We start from the raw sequence: 24608 nt of genomic DNA on the forward strand, positions 1-24608 counted from the left end.
TTCCCTTCTTACTAATGGCATCAGATTTTTGGGGATTACTTTCCCAATTTTTGTAATCATTGTGTACCGTATGGAACTATTTGTGCTTACATTAGCTTTGCCTTGAATAATCCGATGCAGGATATCTTAATGAAAAAGTCAACTGTTAACTCTGCATATAATGAAAAATTTGACATTCTACTCCTGGATTTTATTTTGCATTTGCACAGATTTAAAACAAAACATGAGTATATTCTGCTCTAAAAGCAGTGCATTAGTGTTTATGGCATGGATTTTGAAGGGTAAAAGTAAGGTAAAGCAAGTTTCAAATTCTGTTTAAAAAAAGAAACACAAATGTCTATTCAGAAATTGTGATTGCCAGAAAGATTCCCTATTAATAGTTAAATCAGATACCCAACAGCAATCCATGGAATATCCCAAGCACCTCCCTCAGAGGCATCTTTAATTTTTTGTAAACTGTTGTACATTATAGTTGGTCAATATGCAGGTACTACCTTGCAGGTCAAAATATAGAAATACACCATTAACTAAAAACAAAAATTTAATCCTTATAATCCTTTACAATTGTGAAGACACATTGTTAAGAGTTCTGTCACATCACATTTTCAATCTGGGGCAGAAATTCAATGTTCCACTATTACCTGGTTAGATCAATAGGTTCCAGAACTGGCAAATCAGTTTTTAAGAATCTTTCAGAAGGACATTACAACAGTCTACCCTCTTGCACATTTTCAATAGTTATTTTGTAAAATGCATATACTGATCTTTTCTAGGTTTACATCAGATTTTCTTTGAATAAAAAAAATACACCTCAGAACTCTAGGACAGCTTCAAACAGCAAATACAACCTCATGACAAAGTCAAACACCATCACAAAACTAATGAATGTTGGCATTTGCATGTTCAAAAACAACCTGTACTTGGTAATTAAAAGATTACCATTAAATTCCAGCCCTGCCCTTTCCCTACTTCAGGTTATGAACTACATAAATCAGTTCAAGCAAGTAGCTTTTAGAATGGCCTTTCCAAAGCAGTATATAGCCACAGAAACTATCATGCACAACTACCAAAATCTTAACCCCACCCCCCTCCAAAAAAAAGTCACTGTAACACGTTGATTAAAAATCAAGACAGTTGTCCAGAAAGCAGGAGTCTGATCAGTAACGACCTGCAAAACAAATTATAGAAGTAATTTGATTACCATCATGAATTATTCAAATCAACCTTATTAGTTACTACACTTGACTACCATGCATTTTCATAAGTTAATTATCTTCATCACCTGCAATGCAAATAACTTAGTTTTAGTACTTACGTGGCGAATAGGAACGAGATCTCGAGCGTGATCGGTATCCTCTGCTGTAATATGGTGATGGTGACCGTCGTCTACTATAATAAAACAACAGATTGGAAGTCTTAGCTATCTTAAGAAGCTTTGTTTAGGCATTCAAATTTTTAATCAAAACTTGTGCATGGCCACATTGTGAAGTTCACTGTATTACTTTGCAGACTGTGTTTAGCCAGTATCCTCAGCTGAAAATTAAAATATGAATGTGAACACAGCAGCATACAATTTCTCTTGGCGAACCAGCCTACTGGTCTCCATTGGCCACTAAAGAAAGGCTACTTGGGTGAACAAGATTATCACCATACAGAACAGAAACTCTCCCCTAAATACTTTGATGAGGAGAAGGGAGGAGAGCTTTTGCTTTCACCAGTGCCATTTGCAGATTTATGTCTAATATAAAAGGGAACTTTCTGAAAGCAACAGTAAAGACAGTTGAATAAGAGGATGAGGTTGATTAGGGATCCAAAATAGAACATCCTTCTGGAGGCAAGGACACAGTAGGATGCTGCCAATTTGGAAGTAAAACAAAAAGTAGAAAGCAATGGATAGGATTAAAATACATAGAAGGGGAACTTAAAAGGTTGGTAGGTCTCTAAGTATAAAATCAATAGGTCTGGATGGGATGCATCTTAGGTTACAGAAGGAAGTAAAGATGTAAACTGTGCAGGCTCCAGTCATAACCTTCCACACCTTAAATTTGGGGGTGGCAGAGAAAAGTGGTAAGTTTTGATAGGAAGAATGAGGGGAAGTATGATTTAACTGGTACAGATTTGAACGGGTTCAAGGACAAGCTTTGGAGGGGTGGGGATGGGGCTATGTACACAAATGTTTGAAGGTGACAGGACAAGAAAAACTTTTTAAAAAAGCATCCAGATACTTGGCTCTTTATTTATTTTTACTCATTCATTCACAGGATGCTCGCATCGCTGGCTGGGCCTGCATTTATTCCCCATCCTTAGTTGTCCTTAAAATGGTGAACTGCCTTCTTGAACTGCTGCAATCCATGTGGTGTAGGTACACACACAGTGCTCTTAGAGAGTTCCAGGATTTTTACCCAGCGAGAGTGAAGGGATGGCAATATATTTCCAAGTCAGGATGGTAAATGACTTGGAGGGGAATCTTCAAGTGGTGGTGTCCCCATTTATCTGCTGCCCTTACCCTTCTAGGTGGTAGTGGTCATGAGTTTGGAAGGTGCTGTCTAAGGAGCCTTGGTGAATCTTGTAATTGGTACACTGCTGCTACTGTGCATCGGTAGTGGAGGAGTGAATGTTTGTGTACGTGGTGCCAATCAAGCGGGCTGCTTTGTCCTGGACGGTATCCAGCTTGACTGCTATGGGAGCTGCACTCATCCAGGCAAGATTCCACCACATTCCTGACTTGTGCCTTGGAGGTGGTGGGCAGGCTTTAGGGAGTCAGGTGGTGAGTTACTCGTCGCAGGACCTGCTCTTGTAGCCACAGTATTTATATGACTAGTCCAGTTCAGTTTCTGGTCAATGGTAACCCCCAGGATATTGAGTGGGAGATTCAGTGCTAGTAATGCAATGATGGTAAGGGGCAATGGTTGGATTCTCTCTTGTTGGAGATGGTCATTGCCTGACACTTCTATGGCATGAATGTTACTTGCCACTTGTCAGCCCAAGCCTGGATATTGTCCAGGTCTTGCTGCATTTGGACATGGACTGCTTCAGTATCTGAGTTGCCGCAAATGATGCTGAACATTGTGCAATCATCAGCAAACATTCCCACTTCTGACCTTATGATGGAAGGAAAGTCATTGATGATGCAGCTGAAGATGGTTGGGCCGAGGACACTACCGAGTGATGTCCTGGAGCTGAAATGACCGACCTCCAACAACCACAACCATCTTCCTTTGTGCAAGGTTTGACTCCAACCAGCATAACACCCGCGCCCCCCCCCAACCTGATTCCCATTGACTCCAGTTTTGCTAGGGCTCCTTGATGCCACACTTGGTCAAATGCTGCCTTGATGTCAAGGGCAGTCGCTCCCACCTCACGTTGGGAATCCAGCTGCATTGCCCATGTTTGAACCAAGGCTGTAATGAGGTCAGGAGCTGAATGGCCGTGGCAGCATCCTAACTAAGCATCAGTGAATAGCTAAGCAAGTGCAAGATAGCACTGTTGATAACTCCATTACTTTAGTGACGACAGAGAGTAGACTGATTCGGTGATAATTGGCCGGATTGGATTTGTCCTGTTTTGTGTATACAGGACATCCCTGGGCAATTTTCCACATAGCCAGGTAGATGCCAGTGTTGTAGCTGTACTGGAACAGCTTGGCTAGGGCCGCGGCAAGTTCGGGAGCACAATTCCTCAGTGCTATTGCCGGAACATTGTCAGGGCCCCATAGCCTTTGCGGTATCCAGTGCCTTCAGCCTTTTCTTGATATCACGTGGAGTGAATCGAATTGGCTGAAGACTAGCATCTGTGATGCTAGGGACCTCCGGAAGAGGCAGAGATGGATCATCCACTCGGCACTTCTAGCTGAAGATTGTTGCAAATGTTTGAGCCTTATCTTTTGCACTGCTGTGCAGGGCTTCTCCATCATTGAGGATACGGATATTTGTGGAGCTATATTCATTCAGGCAAATGGTGTGCAATCGATCGCATTCTTACATCTTGCAGATGGGGCATAGGCTTTGGGAAGTCAGTTGAGTTACTTGCTGCAAAAATGGCCTCTTTCAGTGTTGTATTATTCCATGATCACAAGCTGACCCTTTCCTGACAGTGGGTGAAGACAAAAAGATCTGAAAATTTGTGCAACAAGGAATCACGTGGAGCTTTTTGAATCTAACTTTCCAATTGTGTCCATGGAGTAAACTCCAGGCCACAATCAAAAACACCAAATCTGATTTACTTTGTAGCTCAGCTTAGATGGTTAAACATTCTCCAGTTTCAAAAACAGCAGTTGTAAATCTCAAACTTAAATGAGGTTTTACCATAAATTGTAATGTATTATAAACAAGTCAATTTCCAGATGTCCACAGGCAACACCCAGCTGTACCGCACCATCACATCTTGCACAACCCCTCCACTATCCCTAAACTCTCAGACTACTCGTTTGACATTTAGTACTGGATGAGCAGAAATTTCCTCCAATTAAATACTGGGAAGGGTGAAACCATCGTCTTTGGTCCCCATGAAAAACTCCATTCCCTAGCCACTGATTTCATCACTCTCCAAGGTTAAACCAGACTGTTATAACCCAAGCTTCCAACCACATATCTGCGCCATCATGAAGATTGCCTATTTCCTAACATAGCTCACCTCCATCCCACCTCAGCTCATCTGCTGCGGCAACCCTCATCTATATCTTTGTGACCTCTAGATTTGACTATTCTAACACATACCTGGCCACCATCCCACTTGGTGCCCTCTGAAAATATCCAAAATTCTACTGACCTTATATTTAATCATGCCAAGTCCTGTTCACCCATCGCCCTTTGCTCGCTGACCTACACTCACAACTGATTAAATAATGCCTCCATTTTTAATTTCATCCTAGTTTTCAAATCTCTCCACAGCTTCATCTTTTCCTTTCTTAATGATCTTGGTCAGCTCTACAACCCTCAGAAATTCTGGCCCTTGAGCATCTCTGATCTTAATTGCTCTGCTGTTAGTGGTCATGCCTTCACCTGCTAAGTTCCTGAACTCTGGAATTCCCTCCATAACCTCTTCGTCTTTCTATCTCGTTTTCTTCAAGATATCTACCTCTTTAACCAAACTTAGCAATTTGACCCAATATCTTCTGCAGCTCAGTGTCATACTTTATTTTATAATGCTTCTCCCGCCCACCACCTTGCACTTCGGGTCTCATTCGTTATTGGAATGTATTTTTCAATGTTCACACGCTGCATTCGATTCTCCACCTCTTAACCCACCAGCTCACGATCCAGCACCACATTAGGCAAAGACACGCCAACACAATGCACAAGCAACCAGGGGCAGGCACAATGCACACACATTCCCTCTGCCAGAATCAACAGAAAGTCTGTTCCCTCTCAGCTGCTGTGTTCATAAGCTCAGAGTTGCATTGCGTTCTTTTTAAAATGTTTAAAGCACAATGTATTTCAAATACACCTCGACACTGTGTAGCGGGGGAAGCAGAGGTTCAGAAAATATTTCAAAGGGGGAATTCCATATTCGGCATACTGACCCAATGATATTAATACTAAACTTCAAGCTTCTTGCATGTGGAAATGTATATAAACCTCATTCACATTGCAAGGTGCCAATTCATCTTGACCTTAAACTAATTTGCACTGAAAGAACTCGAGCTGACTTACAGCTAGATCTGGTTACAATTTCGTATCCTAATTTTAGGTGGAAACATCATGTGCACAAGTACCAGAAAAATAAAGTTTGTCTCCAAATTTTGTAACTCACTAACCTGAGCACAGAATATACAACTATTTCGCCAATTTCTGTGACCGAAACTTTAAATGCACACTTGAAGAGGTTTGGATGCATTGTGCAGGGAGGATTAATAGACTAAAGACTCGAGGACAAGAGATAGTTTAATTCAGGGGTTCCCAAACTGTGGGTTGTGGCCTATGGGATGAAATTTTGGTGTCACAAAGTCTGACATCATTATGGTAGCTGTGGAGCAGCCTAATGGAATTCTTGCAATGGGCCACTTTAATTGAACAATTCGCTTGCATGCTCTGCAGTAAGAGTCTGGCTGGCTATCGTGAGATCTGCTGGAGCCGGCCCCCATTTTGCTGTCTTGAGTTTGATCCAGTAGTATTCATTACGCTTTCCTCAGGAGTGATGCAGCAACCGGCAAGGTTGGGGAGTACAAGGGACACAGTGGCATTTCTGTTACAGGTACCTCTAGTGTACATTGCAGTCTGAATTTTAACTGCCTGTTCTCTGGGGGTGTACCATTTAAGTTAATGTTTGCTGCACAATAAATTATGTGGAGGACAGCATGGGGGCTCTGAGGTACACTGCTCTGTCAAATACTCCATGGCTTAATTAGTATGCAAAATTTACTATGCCACTGGAACGGAAATGATTTTAATGCTGCTGCTTTATAGCAGCCTTCGCAACTACCCCTCCCCATGCTCTAACTCTGGGGTCACATCAATTTGGAAGTGTTAATGTGAGGTCAGTGGGAAAGTTTGGGAAGCACTGGTCTAATGGAACAGATGCAGTGGGCAATAAGCAATGAAAGGTTCCTTTGACTGTTTGTAATACGGCGCTATCATGGTTTAAACTCAAGACTGGAGCACTTGAAAGTCAGTGAATCTTTGACAGACTAAAAAAGCTGAAAACTTTCTATCAATAATTTGGGACAGGAAGATCAGCAGCAACCTATGAAAAAAAAACTCTACTAGGTTACAATTACTTCAGAAAATCAGATTATCTGGAGGGCTACCATGACAAATGATGTTTGAAAGAAAGTACGCCCCAGCCTGAGAAAAAAAGTGAATTAGTGTTCCATATTCCAGCATGTGAATGAGTGATGTCCAGTGGTAGCTGGATATTTCTTTATTTCTTTAGGGTCCATAAAGAACGTAGAAATGGAAAGCCCTGTAAAGTAACATTACTGATAGCAAGATGATGTCAAGTGAGCAGATGGCTTTCACATCATGAATTGTAGCCTGCATTAAACTGTATAGAGGATGCTGAAAGAACACTCAGCATTTCAAAGACATCAATGCATTAAGCGTCTTAATTCCACCCTCCACAACATTATTCAGACAGTAAAGAATGCTTTACCTGTAACGATAATCATAGTCCCGATCATCATATCGATCATATTTATCATATCCTCGATCATAGTATGAATCTCGACGACGGCCTCCACCACCACCTCCTCCACTACTGCTAATATGGAATAAAAGGAAGCCTATTAGTAAAAAAAATAAACTGAACTGAAATTCAAGAAAAGCGGAAGTTGTTTATCCTTACTGAGTAGGTCGTCCCATGTAGATCCCAGGAGTGGGAGTGTGGGGCCTCTTTGTAATAGAATAATCAACACGAATACGTCTACCATCCAGTTCCATTCCATTAGCACGCTCCATTGCCTACAGAAAGACATTTTTAAAACCAAAATTGAGTTTACTTCTCTACTTACCAATTATGTCCATCAAATAATAACATTAAGCTCTCCAATGTCTTAATTCAATAAATAATATACTTAAACAAGCCAAGTCAACTCGTATTGCAGAATGAGCAATAGAAATTCCTCTGCAACTTCATGCTAAGAAGCACAATGCAAAATCTTTAGTTAGCAGCATATAATTAGCACTACCACACAAAATAAATGACCCTGACGTGAAGTATTGTTGTCTGATGGGTCTCTGGTTACCTCTTTTGCATCCTCTAGTCTTTCAAAATAAACAAATGCAAATCCTCTTGAACGCCCAGTCCGTTGATCATACACAACATTGACTCCTGCCAATGGTCCGTACCGAGAGAAAACTTCACGAAGATCACGCTCAGTGGTGTACAAGCTAAGACCAAAAACACCCAGGCAGGTGTTTGGATCTGGATTAGCCTGCAAAAACAATGGATGAACAGCTCAGAAGAATTTTGTGGTGCTGAATCCTCCAATGATTCTATAAAAAATTTAACGAAACTTCATCTCTCAGAAATCAGGTTTGATTACATACAAAGTCACCAGTGAAGAGAATCAGTGTGGCCTTTCATTGTATTTTACTGTTCATTAAAGAGTAGGTACAGCAAAATTAGTTTGATGACCATCTATCTTTCTATGCGTCATTGACAGCAAATGAAATTACTAGACATGCTCACCACACTCTGCTGGGAAATCCAAAGTAAACTTAAAGGATTCATTTAGTGCTGGCATATTTTTGTATGAAATCTCAGAGGCCTTCAAAAGGAAATATTACAAGGCTCACACATTAGTGCTCAACTTTTTGAAAGCTTCTCATGCCAACCCTCAATGCACAAAACTATTCAAACTTTCAACATAAACCAACTTTGGCCTCAAGTACAATGACTGCATATTTTCTTAGTGGAGTTGTCTAAATGTCCTAATGATGCTCATAAAACTATTTGGAACCAAGTCCCGCTGTTACAAATTAAAATTTTCCATCAAAGCATTTTTTTTTTTACTAGTTCCAAATGGTGCAGAATTTCTTTATTCTTTCATCTGGTGTGGACCTCACTAGCAAGGCCAGCATTTGCTGCCCATCCTTAATTGTCCTTGAACTGAGTGGCTTGCTAGGCCTTTTCAGGTCTGGAGTCACATGTCAGCTAGACAAGTTAAGGATGGCAGATTTCCTTCCCTAAAGGAAATTAGTGAACCAGGTGGGTTTTTACAACTATCAGTGATAGTTGATCAGTGATAGTTCCCAAAGAATTAGCCTGGGCCTCTGGATTAATCATCCAGTGACATTACCACTACGCCATCATCTCCCTTAACCCCCACTTTTGTATGAATAGCTGTACTAGCACACCAAACTGTTTATCCAGAAAGTCATGGCTACCTTGGAGTGTCAACAAAACCTTACCATGGAATTCCAGCTCCAACTTTTAAAACAGAAAAATGCCATCAATTTGAATTTCAAATAACTAAACCTGTTCTATCTCTGGTGTTGCCTGAATAATCCATTTTGTGACAACTATCTGACACCATATTCTGCAAGTTCAATTTTTTCCACTCAATCCAGCATTTTAGAGAGTGGGCCGAATGGACCCCTTCTATGCTGTATCATTCTATAATTGTCTGTATTAGCCTTAATCACGGTTCTCAATAAACCACAGACATATAAACAAAATTTCACCAATTCTACTCTAAATTTCAAAATATCAGCCTTTTACTATATTACCAGTCACTGTAGTGACATGGGGTGGGGAGAGGGGAAAGGAAAACGGGACAAATGACTTTGCATATCTAAACTGAATAAGTAAATTAGCTATACAATTCGTATTTTGATTTAAGAAAGAATCATAACCATTTGCAGCAAGGAAGTTTGATTGGCATTTACCTACATTTCGTCATGAGCAAGTTATTTGCAAGTGATTAAAGGAAACAAAATTACATGAATTGAGTTCAGTCTTTCCCATGGTTTAAGAACTTGACAGCACTAGGTCATTCAGACTTTAGAACCAGTTTCGAGACTTGGTTCATATCACTGAGCTACACTGAATTATGTGGATAGATTGGAGAAGTGTGAGTTCTTCTCCTTAGAGAATATAGAGTGGAAATTTATAAAGCTGTACAAAATCATGAGGGATCTGGACAGAGTTGATGGGGAGAAGCTGTTCCTCTTGGCAGAAGGGTCAAGACCCAGGACACCAACATAAAGCGATTGCTGAAAGAGGTGGCATGAGGAAAACACTTTTAGGCAGCATATAACTAGGGTTTAGAATGCACTGCCTGGAATGTGGTATAGGCAGATTCAAATTGTGGTTTTCATAAAGGAATTGGATTATCTGAAGAGAAAAAATTTGCAGGCTACAGGGAAATGGAGGGGGAGTAGGCCAACTCGAGTTGCTTTTGTAGGGAGCCGGCAGATACGTTGGCTAAATGGCCTCCTCCGGTGTTGTAATGATTCAATGAAAACATTCCCATGATTAACATGGTTTAAGGATGACGTCGGTACAGGGAACAAAGCACACCGAGTCAAGGTGCAACTTATTGGATATTTGTGTGTTTGCGTGGAATTTTTTTTTTATGAGTCAGAATAGCAGAAGATCCAACATTTTATCGAACATGCTGCTGTAGAGAGATTGAATGACAACACATCCATTAGATATCTGGAAACAATCAAGTTGTTTGAAAGTAAGTTTTCAATTTACGTTTTGAGAACCGAGTTTCCCTTCTTTCTTCCCGTATCCTGCTCGCCTCCAGGAATCATCCTTCATTTGGGACGATGGGGCAGTCCTGGCAGCGGACTTCTCCACATCTACAATCAACGCTCCATGCTTCGCTGACACATGTCCTGTCTGTAGGACAAGAGGGACAGAATGAGTTTCCCCCCTCCCATAGAAGTGGAAGACTCCATTAACAGGTGGTATACTGCCCATAAACTCAAACAAGATTGAAAACTTCACTACTGTGGCTAAAGGATTGAACTCCTGGACAGCTCATGAAATGAAATCCAAGGGTTACAAAGATAACATTAACAGTCGCCATCAAGCTAGCAGTTGATAAAATGCAGTGCAAGAAAATTAAATGCTATTGCATAAGAATAACTGACTATTGAAGTATAGGTTTTGCTACATTAATTAAGTCCCAGAGCTTAACGCACAAAACAATTAACAAAATTTATTCTATAGCTGCACAAATTTGTCACCTACAGACAATGACCACTCACTTGTGTGAATCATCACAAACTCATGAGTCGTTTTGCAGTCCAAACTGAAATCACACCTCAAGAAATATGGTACACTTCAGCAGAACAGTGTTCAAAGAAAATTTGCTTAATTAAAACTCAATGGGTAGCAGTTACTTATAAATATTCTTCTACTCCTCAGAACATCAGAACCCACAAGTCGTATGTACTTATGAAGTGTTATTCACCCTCCACCAACGAGACTACGCATGTTATTTATTTAAATACAATAACCTACTCTACTTCCTGCATGGCGCCTTCGGCTGGACATTGGGGAATGACTACGGCTCCTTCTGCGGGATCGATACTCAGGTGTGTAGGACCGGCTACGGGATCGCCTTCTGTGCGAATGGGAACGAGATCTGGAGCGCGAATAACGCCGGTGCGAATGCCTTCTGGAGTGAGATCTGGTAATAATATTAATAAAACGCTTTAGTTAGTATATTTCCATAAACATATGGCAGACAAATGTAAGATATTACCAAACATCCAAGTCCATATGAACATATTTCTTTATGTTTCAACTTCTAACTGGTAAATTGATCACAGTCCTGGATTAGGACTCATTTAGGTTCCTTACATTACACCATACTCATTTCTATGCCATCTTTCAATGCATATCCCAAAGTTGTCTATGTAGGTATAGAAACAGTTGCTGTGCAAGATCAATATCTATTGACTGAATAAAATTAATAATACATTTTTAAAAATTTCTATAGTAGTTGCTGAGATTTATTTTTAAAACAGAACACACTTTTAAGACAGTCAAGGATATCTTGTAATGTATTGACCAGCCCTGACCAAAATAATTAAAATAAAGTACAACAATCCTTTTAATAATAATAGAACTTTCGTCTCTAATTCAGATGCCAAACCACTCCTCAAAAATGCTTCAGGTAACACAGCGGCGTATAGTAGCAAGCCTGTACCCTGACTGTCATCACCCCACTTTGTTTCCACGAGTACTGAAGCAATTGAACAATTGGTCTGCTTAATTTCAACACGTGTGAGACTATTTTGTACTGCCACCAGTGCAGCATAAGGAAAACCAACAGGTATTTGAAGGCTGCATGATTATTACTGGTCAGGTAGTATGCCTAGCAGCTAATAAGACAAATAGAGCAATTTTATGAATGAGGAGCTGCAGAGCATAATACAAAGTCACAGCAGGATGGATGATTGGCCATTGTCAGATACTTCTTTTACTGTATCCATTGCTGTATGAAACATGCATTGACCCTTGCACCAATCCTTGTATTTTCTCCCCACAATCTGTAAACAGCAAACTGTACAAATGTCCTTTTCACAATCACAACAGATTTGGGAGAACTGCAATATCTGCTAATATTTTTTTACTTAAAAGTTATTTTGATCAGTTGATGGCTGATGTCAGACTAAGGTCACGTGGAATGATGACTCAGTCAATTTTAGTGAAACCCAGAGATTATAGATTCATTTTTTTTTTCAAGAAAAACTTAGCATGATCACAGATCCCAGGAGTCTTTTTAATTAAGCTTGGTTAAAAGTTTGATGACCAGAAATTACCTGGTGTACAGACTGAATTTAGGAAGGAAAATCAATGCTAGGTGCTGCATGTTACTCTCAACCATTCAAATATTCCAAAAGGATATTAAAACATAGCTACTAGCTAACCAGATGGTATCTGTCTCACAATTAAGGAGTGGAATGGAGGAAGGCTACTGGAAAGTAGGACAGTCAAGAATAGGCAATGAGTGATAATTGGCAGGCAGCAGCACGTACCATGCAGCACGTGCGGGGAGAATGCAGCTGCCAGCCAGGGGGACAGCTTTTGCTGTGATTAAGCCTGGGCTGGTGAAGAGAAATATAGAAAACAAAACAACTAGGATTAAGTGAAAATTGTGCTGTTATGTGGATACCATTGACCAAACAGCAATATTATAAGCTTACTGTAGTATTATAGATATGCATTAAGGCATCCAGCTATTTGTTAAAAGGTGTATATTATCATACCTACCTGCTAAATAAATACACTTACCTAGACTTGGACCTTGATCGAGAACGAGATTCTGAACGTTTTGAGGCCCTAGAAGGACTGCGAGATGCAGAGCGACTTTCTGATTTTACACGGCCAGCACTTCCACTTGGAGATTTTGATGGCGAACGGGACTCCTGGCATGACAGAACGAAGTTATTTATTGTACATAAAATATGAAATTTTTAAACCTTAGTAGTGATCATCTACAATTCAGATATTGTCTCAGGTAGTAGCAGAGGGACAAAATGGTTAAGTATCCTTCACTAATGTCACTTTGGCCCCTGCTAAAGCACAAAAAACTTCAACCCATAGTAAGTACTGCACATTCCTAAAGAATACACATTCCCTACAAATATACCTAATCACCAACATTCTATGAAACTTTCTTAAATAATCATGCATTTTATGCTAAAACTTGAGCATACAGACACGTGAACATAAACCATACATTACTTAACCTAGGACACATTCAATCTTCCAGATTCTTTTAATTTTCCAGATTCTTAATTTTCCAGATTCTTTAAATTTTAGTTCACTCTTGCTTTCTATTTTCTTCATTTCTTCATTTTCAAAGTTTTCATACTCCGTGTATTCTTCCCAATTCAAACAATTCATTAATGCCTTATAAAAGCAAGCTCTTCTATCTGACCAATCTTCTGTTCATTTCCCATTCAAATTTTATTTTCTGATCTGCAATACTTGTGATTAGCCTTCTGTTATCTTGATTATTCTTCCACATTCTTGGAAAATACTCTTCCATTTCTTCAATATTAACCTTAATGGAAAAAGAACATTCAGTAGGATGAAGCATGGGGTTACAATCTGCTGGATTTGCACTACAGCCTACCATCTTTCTAACTAAACACCAGCAGGTGGAATAATTCCATTAATTAAAAAAGTCCCTTCATAAAATTCCTGAAATAAATATGTACTCCTGTGGTTTTACTTACTTGGTGTAAAGTTTTAGAAACAGAACAAAAAAAGGCAGTATCTAATTAAATTGAGAAACTTGCCTTGAATTTTTAATTCTTCCCCTCTTCACTTCCAAAAAAAGTCTAAGAAAAAAATTCTAATATGCACAGTAATACTTTGTGCCTGATACAGAACTCAGGAAATTATGATTGCCATTTCAAAAAGCATTTTCTGGTAAATTAATTTTTGTTATTAATTAAATATTGGTCACCTTGTGTTGAAAATATCTGTCCTGAAAATGCAAGTTGCAGTTAATATAATTACCTAGGAACACAATTCTACTACCCTTAATTAGCGAAGATGGGTAGAATGTATTCAAAATAGTTACAACATTGTAACATACAATATTGTAACCCAACCTCAAGTACAAACCAATTTGTAATGCTTTTGCCTTTCCTAGTCACATGGCTGTCCAGATTCAAAGTGCAAACCTTGCCTTTGCAACTTTGAGGCTGAACTATTAAACTCCAGCTCCCCATCACAATTTCCCAAAACAGTAGCTAACAATATCTGAAGAACTGTGATGAGAAAAAATGTGTTTGATCTAGAACCAGTAACTTTTGCTTAGATGAAGTGTTCAACACAAACTATTAACTAATAGCAGACTTTCAACAGTCCCCAAGTCTTTTACCAGATCATATAACAAAGTGCCAAGTACATCAGCAATTTAGTTAAAATAATTACTGCCCAATAATGGACAGCTTGAAAGCAGTCAAGCAAGTTATGGCCACTATATATAGAATATAGCTGCAAGTGCAATAAAACATCAATCCCTATCTTAGGCTGTTTCAGTGAAAGTTGTGCTCAAGTGGTATAATAGATTTCCAGCAACCTTTACGCCTGAAGCCAGTACGCCATCAGGTGAAGTACAGGTTAAAACTTCCACATTATCCCAATTACCCATAACCTCAGAAACCATATCAAAGCAAGTGTTAACATTTCCATATCCTTGGCCAATTTGTGCAACCAAATCTCACCAATGCACACTGGCCAAAAGTGCTTCAATTTAGACTTCACAGGGTTATAGGCAAGACTACAATTTACAAAAGAACCATCAAACATGATCCCTAAAAATTCTAAGCCCTCCAATTTAATGCAACACATTTTCACATTTAACTCATCATAAACCAATCAGCCCAACGATAAACTAAATAGTATGGGGTCCCTGGAATACCAGTCAAAATCCCATTTAAGAAACAGAATTTGGCAATCACTGTAAAGTATAGGTCCCAGTTATGGAGATGGAAAGGAAGAGGCTATCACACCATTTGACTTAAATCCAGAAGTAGAATCTGACAATAGTTTAAAACTCAGTCAGCCGAATAGGTCAATCTACTTCTCAATGTCATTGATAGTTTAACTACTTTCCATGCTCATTATCAAAGATATGTACCTCTTTAAATTATTCTATCAGTTAAATTATACTCAGTTTTGTGAATCTGTACCCAAAACGCAAAGTCAAATCCCCTATTTTTCATCTATTCAAGATTAGCTGGAGACAGTCACAATAATGTACATATTAAATCTGGAACTTCAAAAACCATATATCTGTACATGCATTCAGTCTGCATCCTTGACTTTGTGTCTTGCTGGTCACAATGCCTCTAGTGAAAACATTGTTCACAGGAGAAAGAAACATATGCACTACTTTTACGTTGCCATGTCAATTTTTATAATGGAAAACATCACACCTTGTAAACACACCATGCTGCACAATCTTGCCGTCAACTTTGCAGACTCTTTCCACTGGCCATATGGTCACTGCCTGCCCCCAACTTTAACTGCACTTGAATCACAATTGTACAAGAATATCTTTCTTGGACCCAAAGTGGGCAACCTCAGACCAAGTTCCATCTGCCACAGTTTTGTCTGCACACAATCAATAACTGTTGCAACATTCTATTCCTATCCACACCATTTACTGTGCCACATCAATTAATGCTGCCAGAAAACCTATATACAGTTTACTTCTCTATTCTAATGTGTTTCATTGCGAGGCCCCCAAGCCAGTGGCGGCTCCCATCGACGTTAAGTGCTTTGGTCTGACCAGCAATGTAGTCCTGCCAGAGCTACCTCCAGCCAGGATACAGAGAATAGTGTGCACACACAGATGGGAGTGAGAGTGCGAGCATACGTCTGCACGCGTGGGAGCGAGGGCTCAAGCAAGTGCATCTGCGTGTGGGGAGCATGAGTGTGTCTGAGAGAGAGTGCGTGTGCGAAAGCACGAGCCTGTGGGTGAGATTGAATGCGCAAGCAAGTAGGACTCACATTTACAGCACAGGAGGCAGCCATTCGGCCCATCATGTCCATGCCGGTCAACAAATATCTGACTACATTAACCCCATTTTCCAGCACTTGGCCCTTAGCCCTGGAGGCTACGGCAACGCAAGTGAATATCTAAATACTTAAATATTATGAGAGTTTCTGACTCAACCACCCTTTCACGCAGAGTTCCAGACTCCCACCATGCCCAGGTGAAAAAAATTTCTCAACTCCACTCTTAGTTTTCTACTCTCCCATTAAATCCATGCCCCCTGGTTATTGATCCTCTAATGGAAAAAGTGCCTTTCTATCCACCCTATGTTCCTCAATCTTATACACCTCTATCAGGTCCCCTCTCAACCTTCGCTGCTCCAAGCAGAACAACCCCTGCCTATCCAATCTTTCCTCGTAGCCCAGATCCTCCAGCTCAGGCAGCATCCTAGTAAATCTCTTCTGCACTCTCTCCAGTGCAACCACATCCCTCCAGTAATGTGGTGACCAGAACTCTATGTAGCATTCCTGCTGTGGCCTAATCAGCGTTTTATACATTTTCAGCAAAACCTCCCTCCTCTTGTATTCTACGCCTGGGCTAATAAAGGCAAGTATCCCAAATGCCTTCTTAACCACCTTACCTACCTTCAGTGGATATGCACACCAAGGTCCCTCTGATCTTCAGCACTTCCCAGGGTCCTAACATTGTCTTGTTTGCCCTCCTCAAGTGCATTACCCCTCACTTTTCCAGGTTGAATTCCATTTGCCACTGCTCTGCCCACTTGACCAGTCCATTGATATCATCCTGCAGTTTACAGCTATCCTCCTCACTATTTACCACCCTACCAAATTTTGTGTCATCCACAAGTTTCTTGATCATACCCCCTACATTTAGTCTAAACGACTGATTTACACAACAAAGAGCAAGGGCCCCAGCACTAAGCCCTGTGAAACGATACTGGAAACATACTTCCAGTCAGAGAAACATCCCTCTACCATCACCCTCTGCTTCCTGCCTCTCAGCCAATTTTGGATCCAACCTGCCACTTTGCCTTGGATCCTACGGGCTCTTACTTTCTTGACCAGTCTGCCATAAACAAATCCATGCTGACTACCCCTGATTAATCCATGACTCCCCAAGTACAGATTTATTCTGTCCCTCAGAATTCTTTCTAGTAACTTCCTTACCACCAAGGTTAGACTGACTGGCCTGTAATTTCCTGGTCTAGCCCTTCTTCCCATTTTTAATAATGGGACGTTAGGAGAGATTTGGGGTGCGAGCGAGTAAATGTGTGGTTCGGGGCGGGGGGAGTGGGGGCGCAAGCGAGTGTGCGTGTGAGGGACGAGTGTGTATGTGGTGTGTGTGTGTGTGGGGGAGAGAGTGGTGGGGCAAGCAAGTGCGTGTGGGGGGGAGGAGGAGTGGGGGCGCAAGCGAGTGTGCATGTGGTGTGTGTGGGGGCACAAGTGAGTGTGGGGGAAATCCATTTGTATTATGGAAACGGACCCGCTCCTTCAGGAGAGCGCTGGCAATTTGATGCAGTTGGCTACTGCAAGTGTTCAAGCGGCACCACCATCATAGTGGGATGTGGCATACAAGAATGCACCACCATCTCATCAGGAGAGAGAAGCATATTCTTCAGGTCAATCCCTGACCCAAGCACTGAGGTGCAGCCAAGTCAATCCACTTCAAGCCTGCATTCCCCCAGAAAGAAGAATGTATTCTACTTTTCGATTAATGTCCTTTCTTCCTTTTGTGCTATCTCAGGCAGGAGCAAATCAGGCAACGACCTCTACTATAGTCGATGTGGCTCCCACATTGTAGCTTTTTTGCTAAAGTGGCCCTTGCTTGAAAAGTAGTGAGGATGACTGCTCCAATCCTTCAACTATTTGATAAACTGCAATCCCAGCGGAATATCCCACCAATCTGTTCCATATCCATTATTCCTAATCTCAGTCTCCTAACTAACTGCCCACAAGCAAATACAGTGTCTCATTTCATGGGCTATCCAGCTTATTTCCATATTTCATTATAAACTGAATTGAAGTTCTCAAAATTTCCGCAATGAGATTTGAGTTCACTTTCTGTGGGTTATTCTTCCAGTAACCGAATAATTACACGGCTTCACAATGTCGTACGAGATAACAAATAAGTACCAAACTGTCTGCAATATATTAATTGAAAAGATCCCACCAAAAGAGGTTATAGCTTTGAGCGGTTTGAGCGTAGATTCACAATTCTTCTTAAAACCTTTATACGAAACATGTTTTATTTGGTCATATCTCAAAAAATCTTTAGAAAAACACAAGCTGTGGCAGGTTAATTAACTGTAAAGTTTTGAATAAATGATCCATTGGTAAATCGTAGGCTAAACAGTTTGCAATGTAATTTAGACTGGCAAGGCCCCAATACTTCAGATGTTAGGTGGAGCAAATGATACAGTACTGAAGGTTACCAATCAAGTTTATAAACAGTATAATGATAATTTTTACATAAACAAGATTTTCCTCAAAATCTGGCTATACTACACCTGGGGATACTGAGACTTGGTGACCAAAAGCCAAAACATGTTATTTCCCAACAATGAAAGCCCTCACTCAAACACAGTCAACCCTATTTCAGGTGAAACCATTCAATTTAAATGAGTTCACATTTACTTCAACAGAAAATATTCAAAACCAAGACTACATTAACGTGCTAGTTGCATCATTTGTACATTGAACTGTAGAGTACCCATTTACTGAACAGAGAACATAGGAGTGAATACTAGCATTTTATACCTAAAGATATATTTTAGAATCAATTCATAATTATAAACTTAACACAGGATGATTTTCCATCCTCTTGGAAAATAAGAATATTTAATGCTACATTGCAAAGTTTTTACACTCTACGAGGAGAAAGGTCTAACTTGATACTGCTGCAATTTTGCTATTTATTCCCATTAGTTGAGAAAAAATTATTGCAGTAGATCCAAGGGACATACGAGCTGCCTCAAATCAACAAGCAGCCTCTAGGTCAGGTTTGTCCAACGTGTGGCCCAAGGGCCAGATCACATCGGAGGGATTATTACAGGCAAACAAAATGTTATTTCATCTTTTCTAATCTAGGGGTGGCAAAGGCCAATTGCAGCACTTCACTAGTTTTGCAATCCTCAAAAGTTAAACGTAACAGTACTTCTGCGCACCTATCTCAAAATTGTGACAAAATGTTAATATATTACCTTTATTAACTACAAAATAGCTCTCTCCTCTATAAGTTCATCGTAAAAATGTTAGCAAAAATCAAAATCCAAAACCATTACGAGAAAGAAAATAATTCTGGTATTGACATTTCTATTTTACCACAATTATACTCACTTTTAGTAATATCCTCTAATGAAACTAGTAAATTACTTAAATGTTAAAAGAGACAGATTTAAAAGATTGCTATATTTTGGGACTGCAGCTTTATGGTAAATGAAGGGGGTTGATGGGACTTGTGGAGTCTGTCTGGCAGTAAGCTTGGGTAGCTCAATTGTTAGAGATCAAAGGGACTCAGCAGTTTTGAGAGGGAGCTGCAAAGTATTTGGAGGCAATGAATAGCAGCTTCTTAGTCTACAAAAAGTAACAGTTGTGCTGTAAACTGACCCTTTACTTCTAAGACGAAAGATAATTGGGATCAACAATAACTAATTAGCATTTCTACTTAGATACAAAGTTGTGTTTCCTGTTGCCATGGGGAAGAGGTAGAGGAAGTCATTTTGAGATCAGGTTACAGACTTCCCTATAAACACAGGGATATCTCAGAGACTGTGCAGTGTTGTCTTTTGTGATCTGTAAACTACGCAAGAGATAGAACCAGCCAGGTCCACGCCAGAGAAAATGCTGATTCTATCGTCCACCACACAGAACGTTTGCACTCAGATTGAAGTCTGAATTAGTGAAGAGTTAAGGAGGCTGATTTGCTAGCTTGGAGTGACAGCAAGAAATCTACATTGTAACCCTCCCAATGAGAGATCGTTCTGGGATCAGAAGTTGCCCAGCTGGGAAAGTAACAATGAACCAACTGGAAGCTGGGACTAGCTGTGAGATGTTTACTATAAGAACTGTAATACCATGGAGAATGTGATGTGTGATAAGTAACAAGGAGCAGTTTATTTCTACAGCTTAAAAGTATAAGTTGCCTACAAAAAAAAATGTTTAGTCAATAGTGTTTTTAGTCATATGATACAATAAAAATTGTAAAACAAAATCTTGACGTGTCATTCTTTCAACGGTGGGTTCAAATCTCTTTGAGGTTATCGGTCTCTATGGCGATCGTAACATCACCTTGTGTTTAAAACTACACCAAAGTTACTTTATACATCTGTTGTTAAAACAAATGCTTATGGATATAATGTCATTGAACAAAATAAGAAATTAGAAGCTTTGATCACTGAAGATTATGTAAATTATTGTGTCCCCAATGAGTTTAAACACCAGTAGGGGCTTCCAGCTCCCTGTCAACCCCAGGAATGGGAGCCTGATGTACTGTCAACTTTGAACTCAATTTTCAGAAGCAGCCTGATAGGTCTCAAGACCAATTGTTTCTAGCTGAAAAATATAAATAAAATAAATAACTTAAGTGCATTACAAAATTTACAAATCTGTTCTCTCTTTTTAAAGGATAACATAAAATTGAAGACATTCAAAGGGCTAAACTAGCTTAAATAAGCCAGTAAATATTTACCTTTATAAAACAAAATGGAAACATGGAAAGATAGTTATAGCAAAGTCCACTCTAATTTTACCTCAGATTTTCCATCAGAATTAACTTATGAGGGAACAGTTCAACAAGTAAATGCACCATCTAGCACAATGCTGACTATATTGATCAGAATGGTCCCAGGTTAAGTCTTTGATTTGGGTTAACTTACCTCATCTAAAGCATCAGAGCACAAAAAAGTTCAGCTGGGATTCCTGTCACTGACCCCTGCTATGAAGTGCATGTGCAAGCACATCATTAGTTTTGGAGCCCACTCAAACAGATCAACATTCATCATTTCAATCATGAGCGTTCAACTTATTTTCCAGAGCTGCAGACCTGAGCCATGATTTCCTGCAGCACCACTCAAGACCTCCAATAAACATCTCCCTCAGTTTATTTCCAAAAGAATTTGTTTTAATAATACTGTATTTCTCAGCTCTACACCCCAAATATAGCAACATCCCTTAAGTAGCAGACCATGAATTGAAGCCCACAGATGGGTACAAATGAGCGAGTGCAGTGCTAGGATAGATTACACATTAAGCAAATCACAAGATGGCCGGCTGCACCAGCAGAATTCTATCCCAGTAAGAGGGCCACTAGTTTCAGGGGAATCAGCAAAATAGATTCTAAATGGACAGGATAGAAATACCACAGGAAAAAATTTCAGCAAAAACATTCCAAATAAAATGTTAGCTTAAAAAAAAAACATACACTACCTTGAAACAGTCAAATATAAGGTGCACTTTGCTTACTCTCCACTAGAATGAAGTTCCTATAGCCAAAATGCACCCGGAATAAACTGGAAGAATCAAAATGCAGAAGACTTACAGTATTTTAAATCATTAAGATTGGCCACTGGGAGGATTTAAATTACCATTTTATGCACAATTACTGGTTCCTTCAGAAGCATTGTGCACAACTGAAAACTGAATGTTCTTTAAGAACAACTTCTGCAATAATCTTATCAAATTACATATTAATGTCTAGAGGTCACTGATTTAAGAAATCATAAACACAGGACAATAAAAAAGTCACCATTATAGGACTGGACTATTATCAGCACCCATGCTAAGTTTATATTAATATAGCAGGCTGCTCCACCTCAGGAGCTCTCTGCAATAAAAAACTCATGCATTTATTGGCACCCCTAATGTTTTGACACTTACATATATATTACAAAGAATATAATTCTAAGCAATACAGGGCAACACTACCCATACCAACCATTCTCCAAGTTGAATGGCGAAACCCAACATGAGAATGGGTAGGTTATCAAGTTAGGAGAATGAACTTTTTTAAACTTTAAAAAAGAAATAACTGGAGTCAATGAGAACTACACCCACAAGCTCATTTTACAGACCTGGAAATAATAACAAAAGTATATTCTTTAGTTCTCCGGTGGGTGGGGAGGAGGGGCGAGCGAGTAGGAGAAGAGCCCGGAAAGGGGCCCCGGTTGGGAGAAGGCCGGCGGGAGGAGCCAGGAGAGGGCAACTGAGCCCAGAAAAAGGGGTGAGGGAGAAGGGACCCCTGGAAAGGGGGGCGGTAAAGAAAACCGGAGCCTGGAAAACAGGGGGCTAGGGAGGAGTCGGGAGCCTGGGGGAGAAAAGGATTGGAGAGACGGGAGCCTGGGGTGGGTGGGGGGGGGAGAGAGAGAAAGAGAGCCTGGGGTGGGGGGGAACGGGGGAGAGCCTGGGGTGGGGGGGAACGGGGGAGAGCCTGGGGTGGGGGGGGAACGGGGGAGAGCCTGGGGTGGGGGGGAACGGGGGAGAGCCTGGGGTGGGGGGGAACGGGGGAGAGCCTGGGGTGGGGGGGGGAACGGGGAGAGCCTGGGGTGGGGGGGGAACGGGGAGAGCCTGGGGTGGGGGGGGAACGGGGGAGAGCCTGGAGGGGGGTGGGGGGGGCAAGAGAGCCTGGGGTGGGGGGGGAACGGGGGAGAGCCTGGAGGGGGGTGGGGGGGGCGGGGCAAGAGAGCCTGGGGTGGGGGGGGGGAAAAGAGAGCCTGGGGTGGGGGGCAAGAGAGCCTGGGGTGGGGGGGCAAGAGAGCCTGGGGGGGGGGGGCAAGAGAGCCTGGGGTGGGGGGGCAAGAGAGCCTGGGGTGGGGGGGCAAGAGAGCCTGGGGTGGGGGGGCAAGAGAGCCTGGGGTGGGGGGGGCAAGAGAGCCTGGGGTGGGGGGGGCAAGAGAGCCTGGGGTGGGGGGGGCAAGAGAGCCTGGGGTGGGGGGGCAAGAGAGCCTGGGGTGGGGGGGGCAAGAGAGCCTGGGGTGGGGGGGCAAGAGAGCCTGGGGTGGGGGGGGCAAGAGAGCCTGGGGTGGGGGGGCAAGAGAGCCTGGGGTGGGGGGGCAAGAGAGCCTGGGGTGGGGGGGGCAAGAGAGCCTGGGGTGGGGGGGCAAGAGAGCCTGGGGTGGGGGGGGCAAGAGAGCCTGGGGTGGGGGGGCAAGAGAGCCTGGGGTGGGGGGGCAAGAGAGCCTGGGGTGGGGGGGCAAGAGAGCCTGGGGTGGGGGGGAGAGAGCAAGAGAGCCTGGGGTGTGGGGGGGGCGGCAAGAGAGCCGGGGGGGTCAAGGGCAAGAGAGCCTGGAGGGGGGGGGGGGGGGGGGGAGAGAGAGAGGAGAGAGCGAGCCTGGAAAGGGGGGGGAGAGAAGAGAGCCGGGGTGGGCGACGGGAGAGAGAGAGGAGAGCCTTGGGGGGTGGGGGGGGGGAAAGAGAAGAGAGCCTGGGGTGGGGGGAGAAGGGAAAGAGAGCCGGGGGGGGGGGGGGGATAAAATAGAGCCTGAGGTGGGGGGGGGAAGAGCCTGGGGTGGGCGAGGGAAAAGAGCCTGGGGTAGTGGGGGGGGGGGGGGGGGGGGGAAGAGAGATGAGAGCCGGGAGGGAGCGGCGAGCGGGAGAATCGGGCGGGCGGGCGGGCGGGCGGGCTGGGGTGCGCGTGGCCGTCAGTTGCTGGCACGCGGCCAGGCAGTTTATTGTGCACTTTTTGAAACGCTTTAAACCAACGTTGAAAAACGTGAATCGCATCAGAACCGAGCGAAGAGCAAACCATATTTCGGAAAATATCCGAGACTAAACCGAACTCCCAAACCAATGAGAGGCACAAGGAAAGAAAGTGATCGAGAAAGACAAAAGATCCCGAGTCCAGGGACTGGAGAGTTCGCTCATATCGGCCGGATACCACAACGTGAAACCGAGCTTATGATCGGCTACACTTTACAATGAAAAAAGAGAGTAAAATAAAAAACATTAACCAGCTCTATTTTAAGTGGCTGGTTTCCCCACCCCGGATCTGAGGCCTTTGCCTAATGTAAAGCCTGTGACTTCGATCGACGACAATCACACACCACATTTAGAAGGCGCCACATTAAGCTCGGACCTCACCGCCATGACAGTCTCAATCTCCATTTTGTTTTATAAATACATCTGTATAAATAATCCCCCTCCCATAACAGCTATTAAATCCCTTTTTAATTTTTTTTCCCAAACAGTTCGCTTCACTCACCCTCCCCTCGTAGGCTGTCTCGTCGATGTCGCTCATCTTTGTGGCTGTGAATTATTGAAGTTATATATCTGTGTGTATGCGTAACTGTGGTAAGGTGAGCAGTATTTTTTTCCCCCCCAAGCTGTTATGTGCTCTCCCTGTCCCGGACCCCCAGCCGCTCCCTCCCGCTCTCTCCTCACAATATGGCGTCGGCGGTGGCGCTGCCCGAGCTCGAGCCCGGCCTCTGTGACGTCACCGAACAACCGCCCATCTCCATGGGAGCCGCGCGCGATCTTGCATTCAAACACTAAATTGCTTTTTAATGCCGATTCGATTAAAAAAAACCCAACCAGAGAAATATCATCCAGATCACATCAAATACAGCTTACACATTTTAAAAAGTGGTTATTTCCCCCTCCTCCCCCGCGTGACGTATTTTCTCTTGCCGGTTTTTTTTTGAACGCTCAGAGCCGCGAGCGGGAAATGGAAGGCGTTG

General features: G+C 42.1%; 1 protein-coding gene across 5 annotated transcripts; it reads right to left on the minus strand.

Annotated features, from left to right (window-relative positions):
• Positions 1-409: 409 nt before the first annotated feature.
• tra2a (transformer 2 alpha homolog) lies at positions 410-24334 on the minus strand. 5 transcript variants are annotated; one of them, XM_041184051.1, is made up of 10 exons: positions 24134-24334; positions 13152-13468; positions 12694-12827; positions 10915-11083; positions 10141-10287; positions 7682-7870; positions 7282-7397; positions 7090-7197; positions 1316-1389; positions 410-1168 (listed from the first exon to the last, which is right to left on the minus strand). In XM_041184051.1, exons 4-10 carry the CDS (start codon positions 10945-10947, stop codon positions 1158-1160), a joined length of 678 nt encoding a protein of 225 aa, XP_041039985.1. In that variant the 5' UTR covers positions 10948-11083; positions 12694-12827; positions 13152-13468; positions 24134-24334; the 3' UTR covers positions 410-1157. The 5 variants fall into 5 exon arrangements, with proteins under 5 accessions (XP_041039985.1, XP_041039984.1, XP_041039983.1 ...); XM_041184050.1 differs by having other exon boundaries at positions 13142-13468; XM_041184049.1 differs by lacking the exon at positions 13152-13468 and having other exon boundaries at positions 7090-7194; positions 24134-24316.
• Positions 24335-24608: the final 274 nt, after the last annotated feature.

This window comes from Carcharodon carcharias, chromosome 3 (genome assembly GCF_017639515.1).
Source record: "Carcharodon carcharias isolate sCarCar2 chromosome 3, sCarCar2.pri, whole genome shotgun sequence".
NCBI classification, from domain to species: Eukaryota; Metazoa; Chordata; class Chondrichthyes; order Lamniformes; family Lamnidae; genus Carcharodon; species Carcharodon carcharias.

Excerpts from the sequence above, each read along its gene's own strand:
- tra2a (XM_041184047.1), bottom strand. The coding sequence starts at position 24,169 with ATGAGCGACATCGACGAGACAGCCTACGAGGGGAGG. Across the intron at positions 12,828-24,133 it reads AGACAGCCTACGAGGGGAGG|GAGTCCCGTTCGCCATCAAA; the intron begins GTGAGTGAAGCG and ends CTGTCATGCCAG. Across the intron at positions 7,198-7,281 it reads TACATGGGACGACCTACTCA|CAGTAGTGGAGGAGGTGGTG; the intron begins GTAAGGATAAAC and ends ATTCCATATTAG.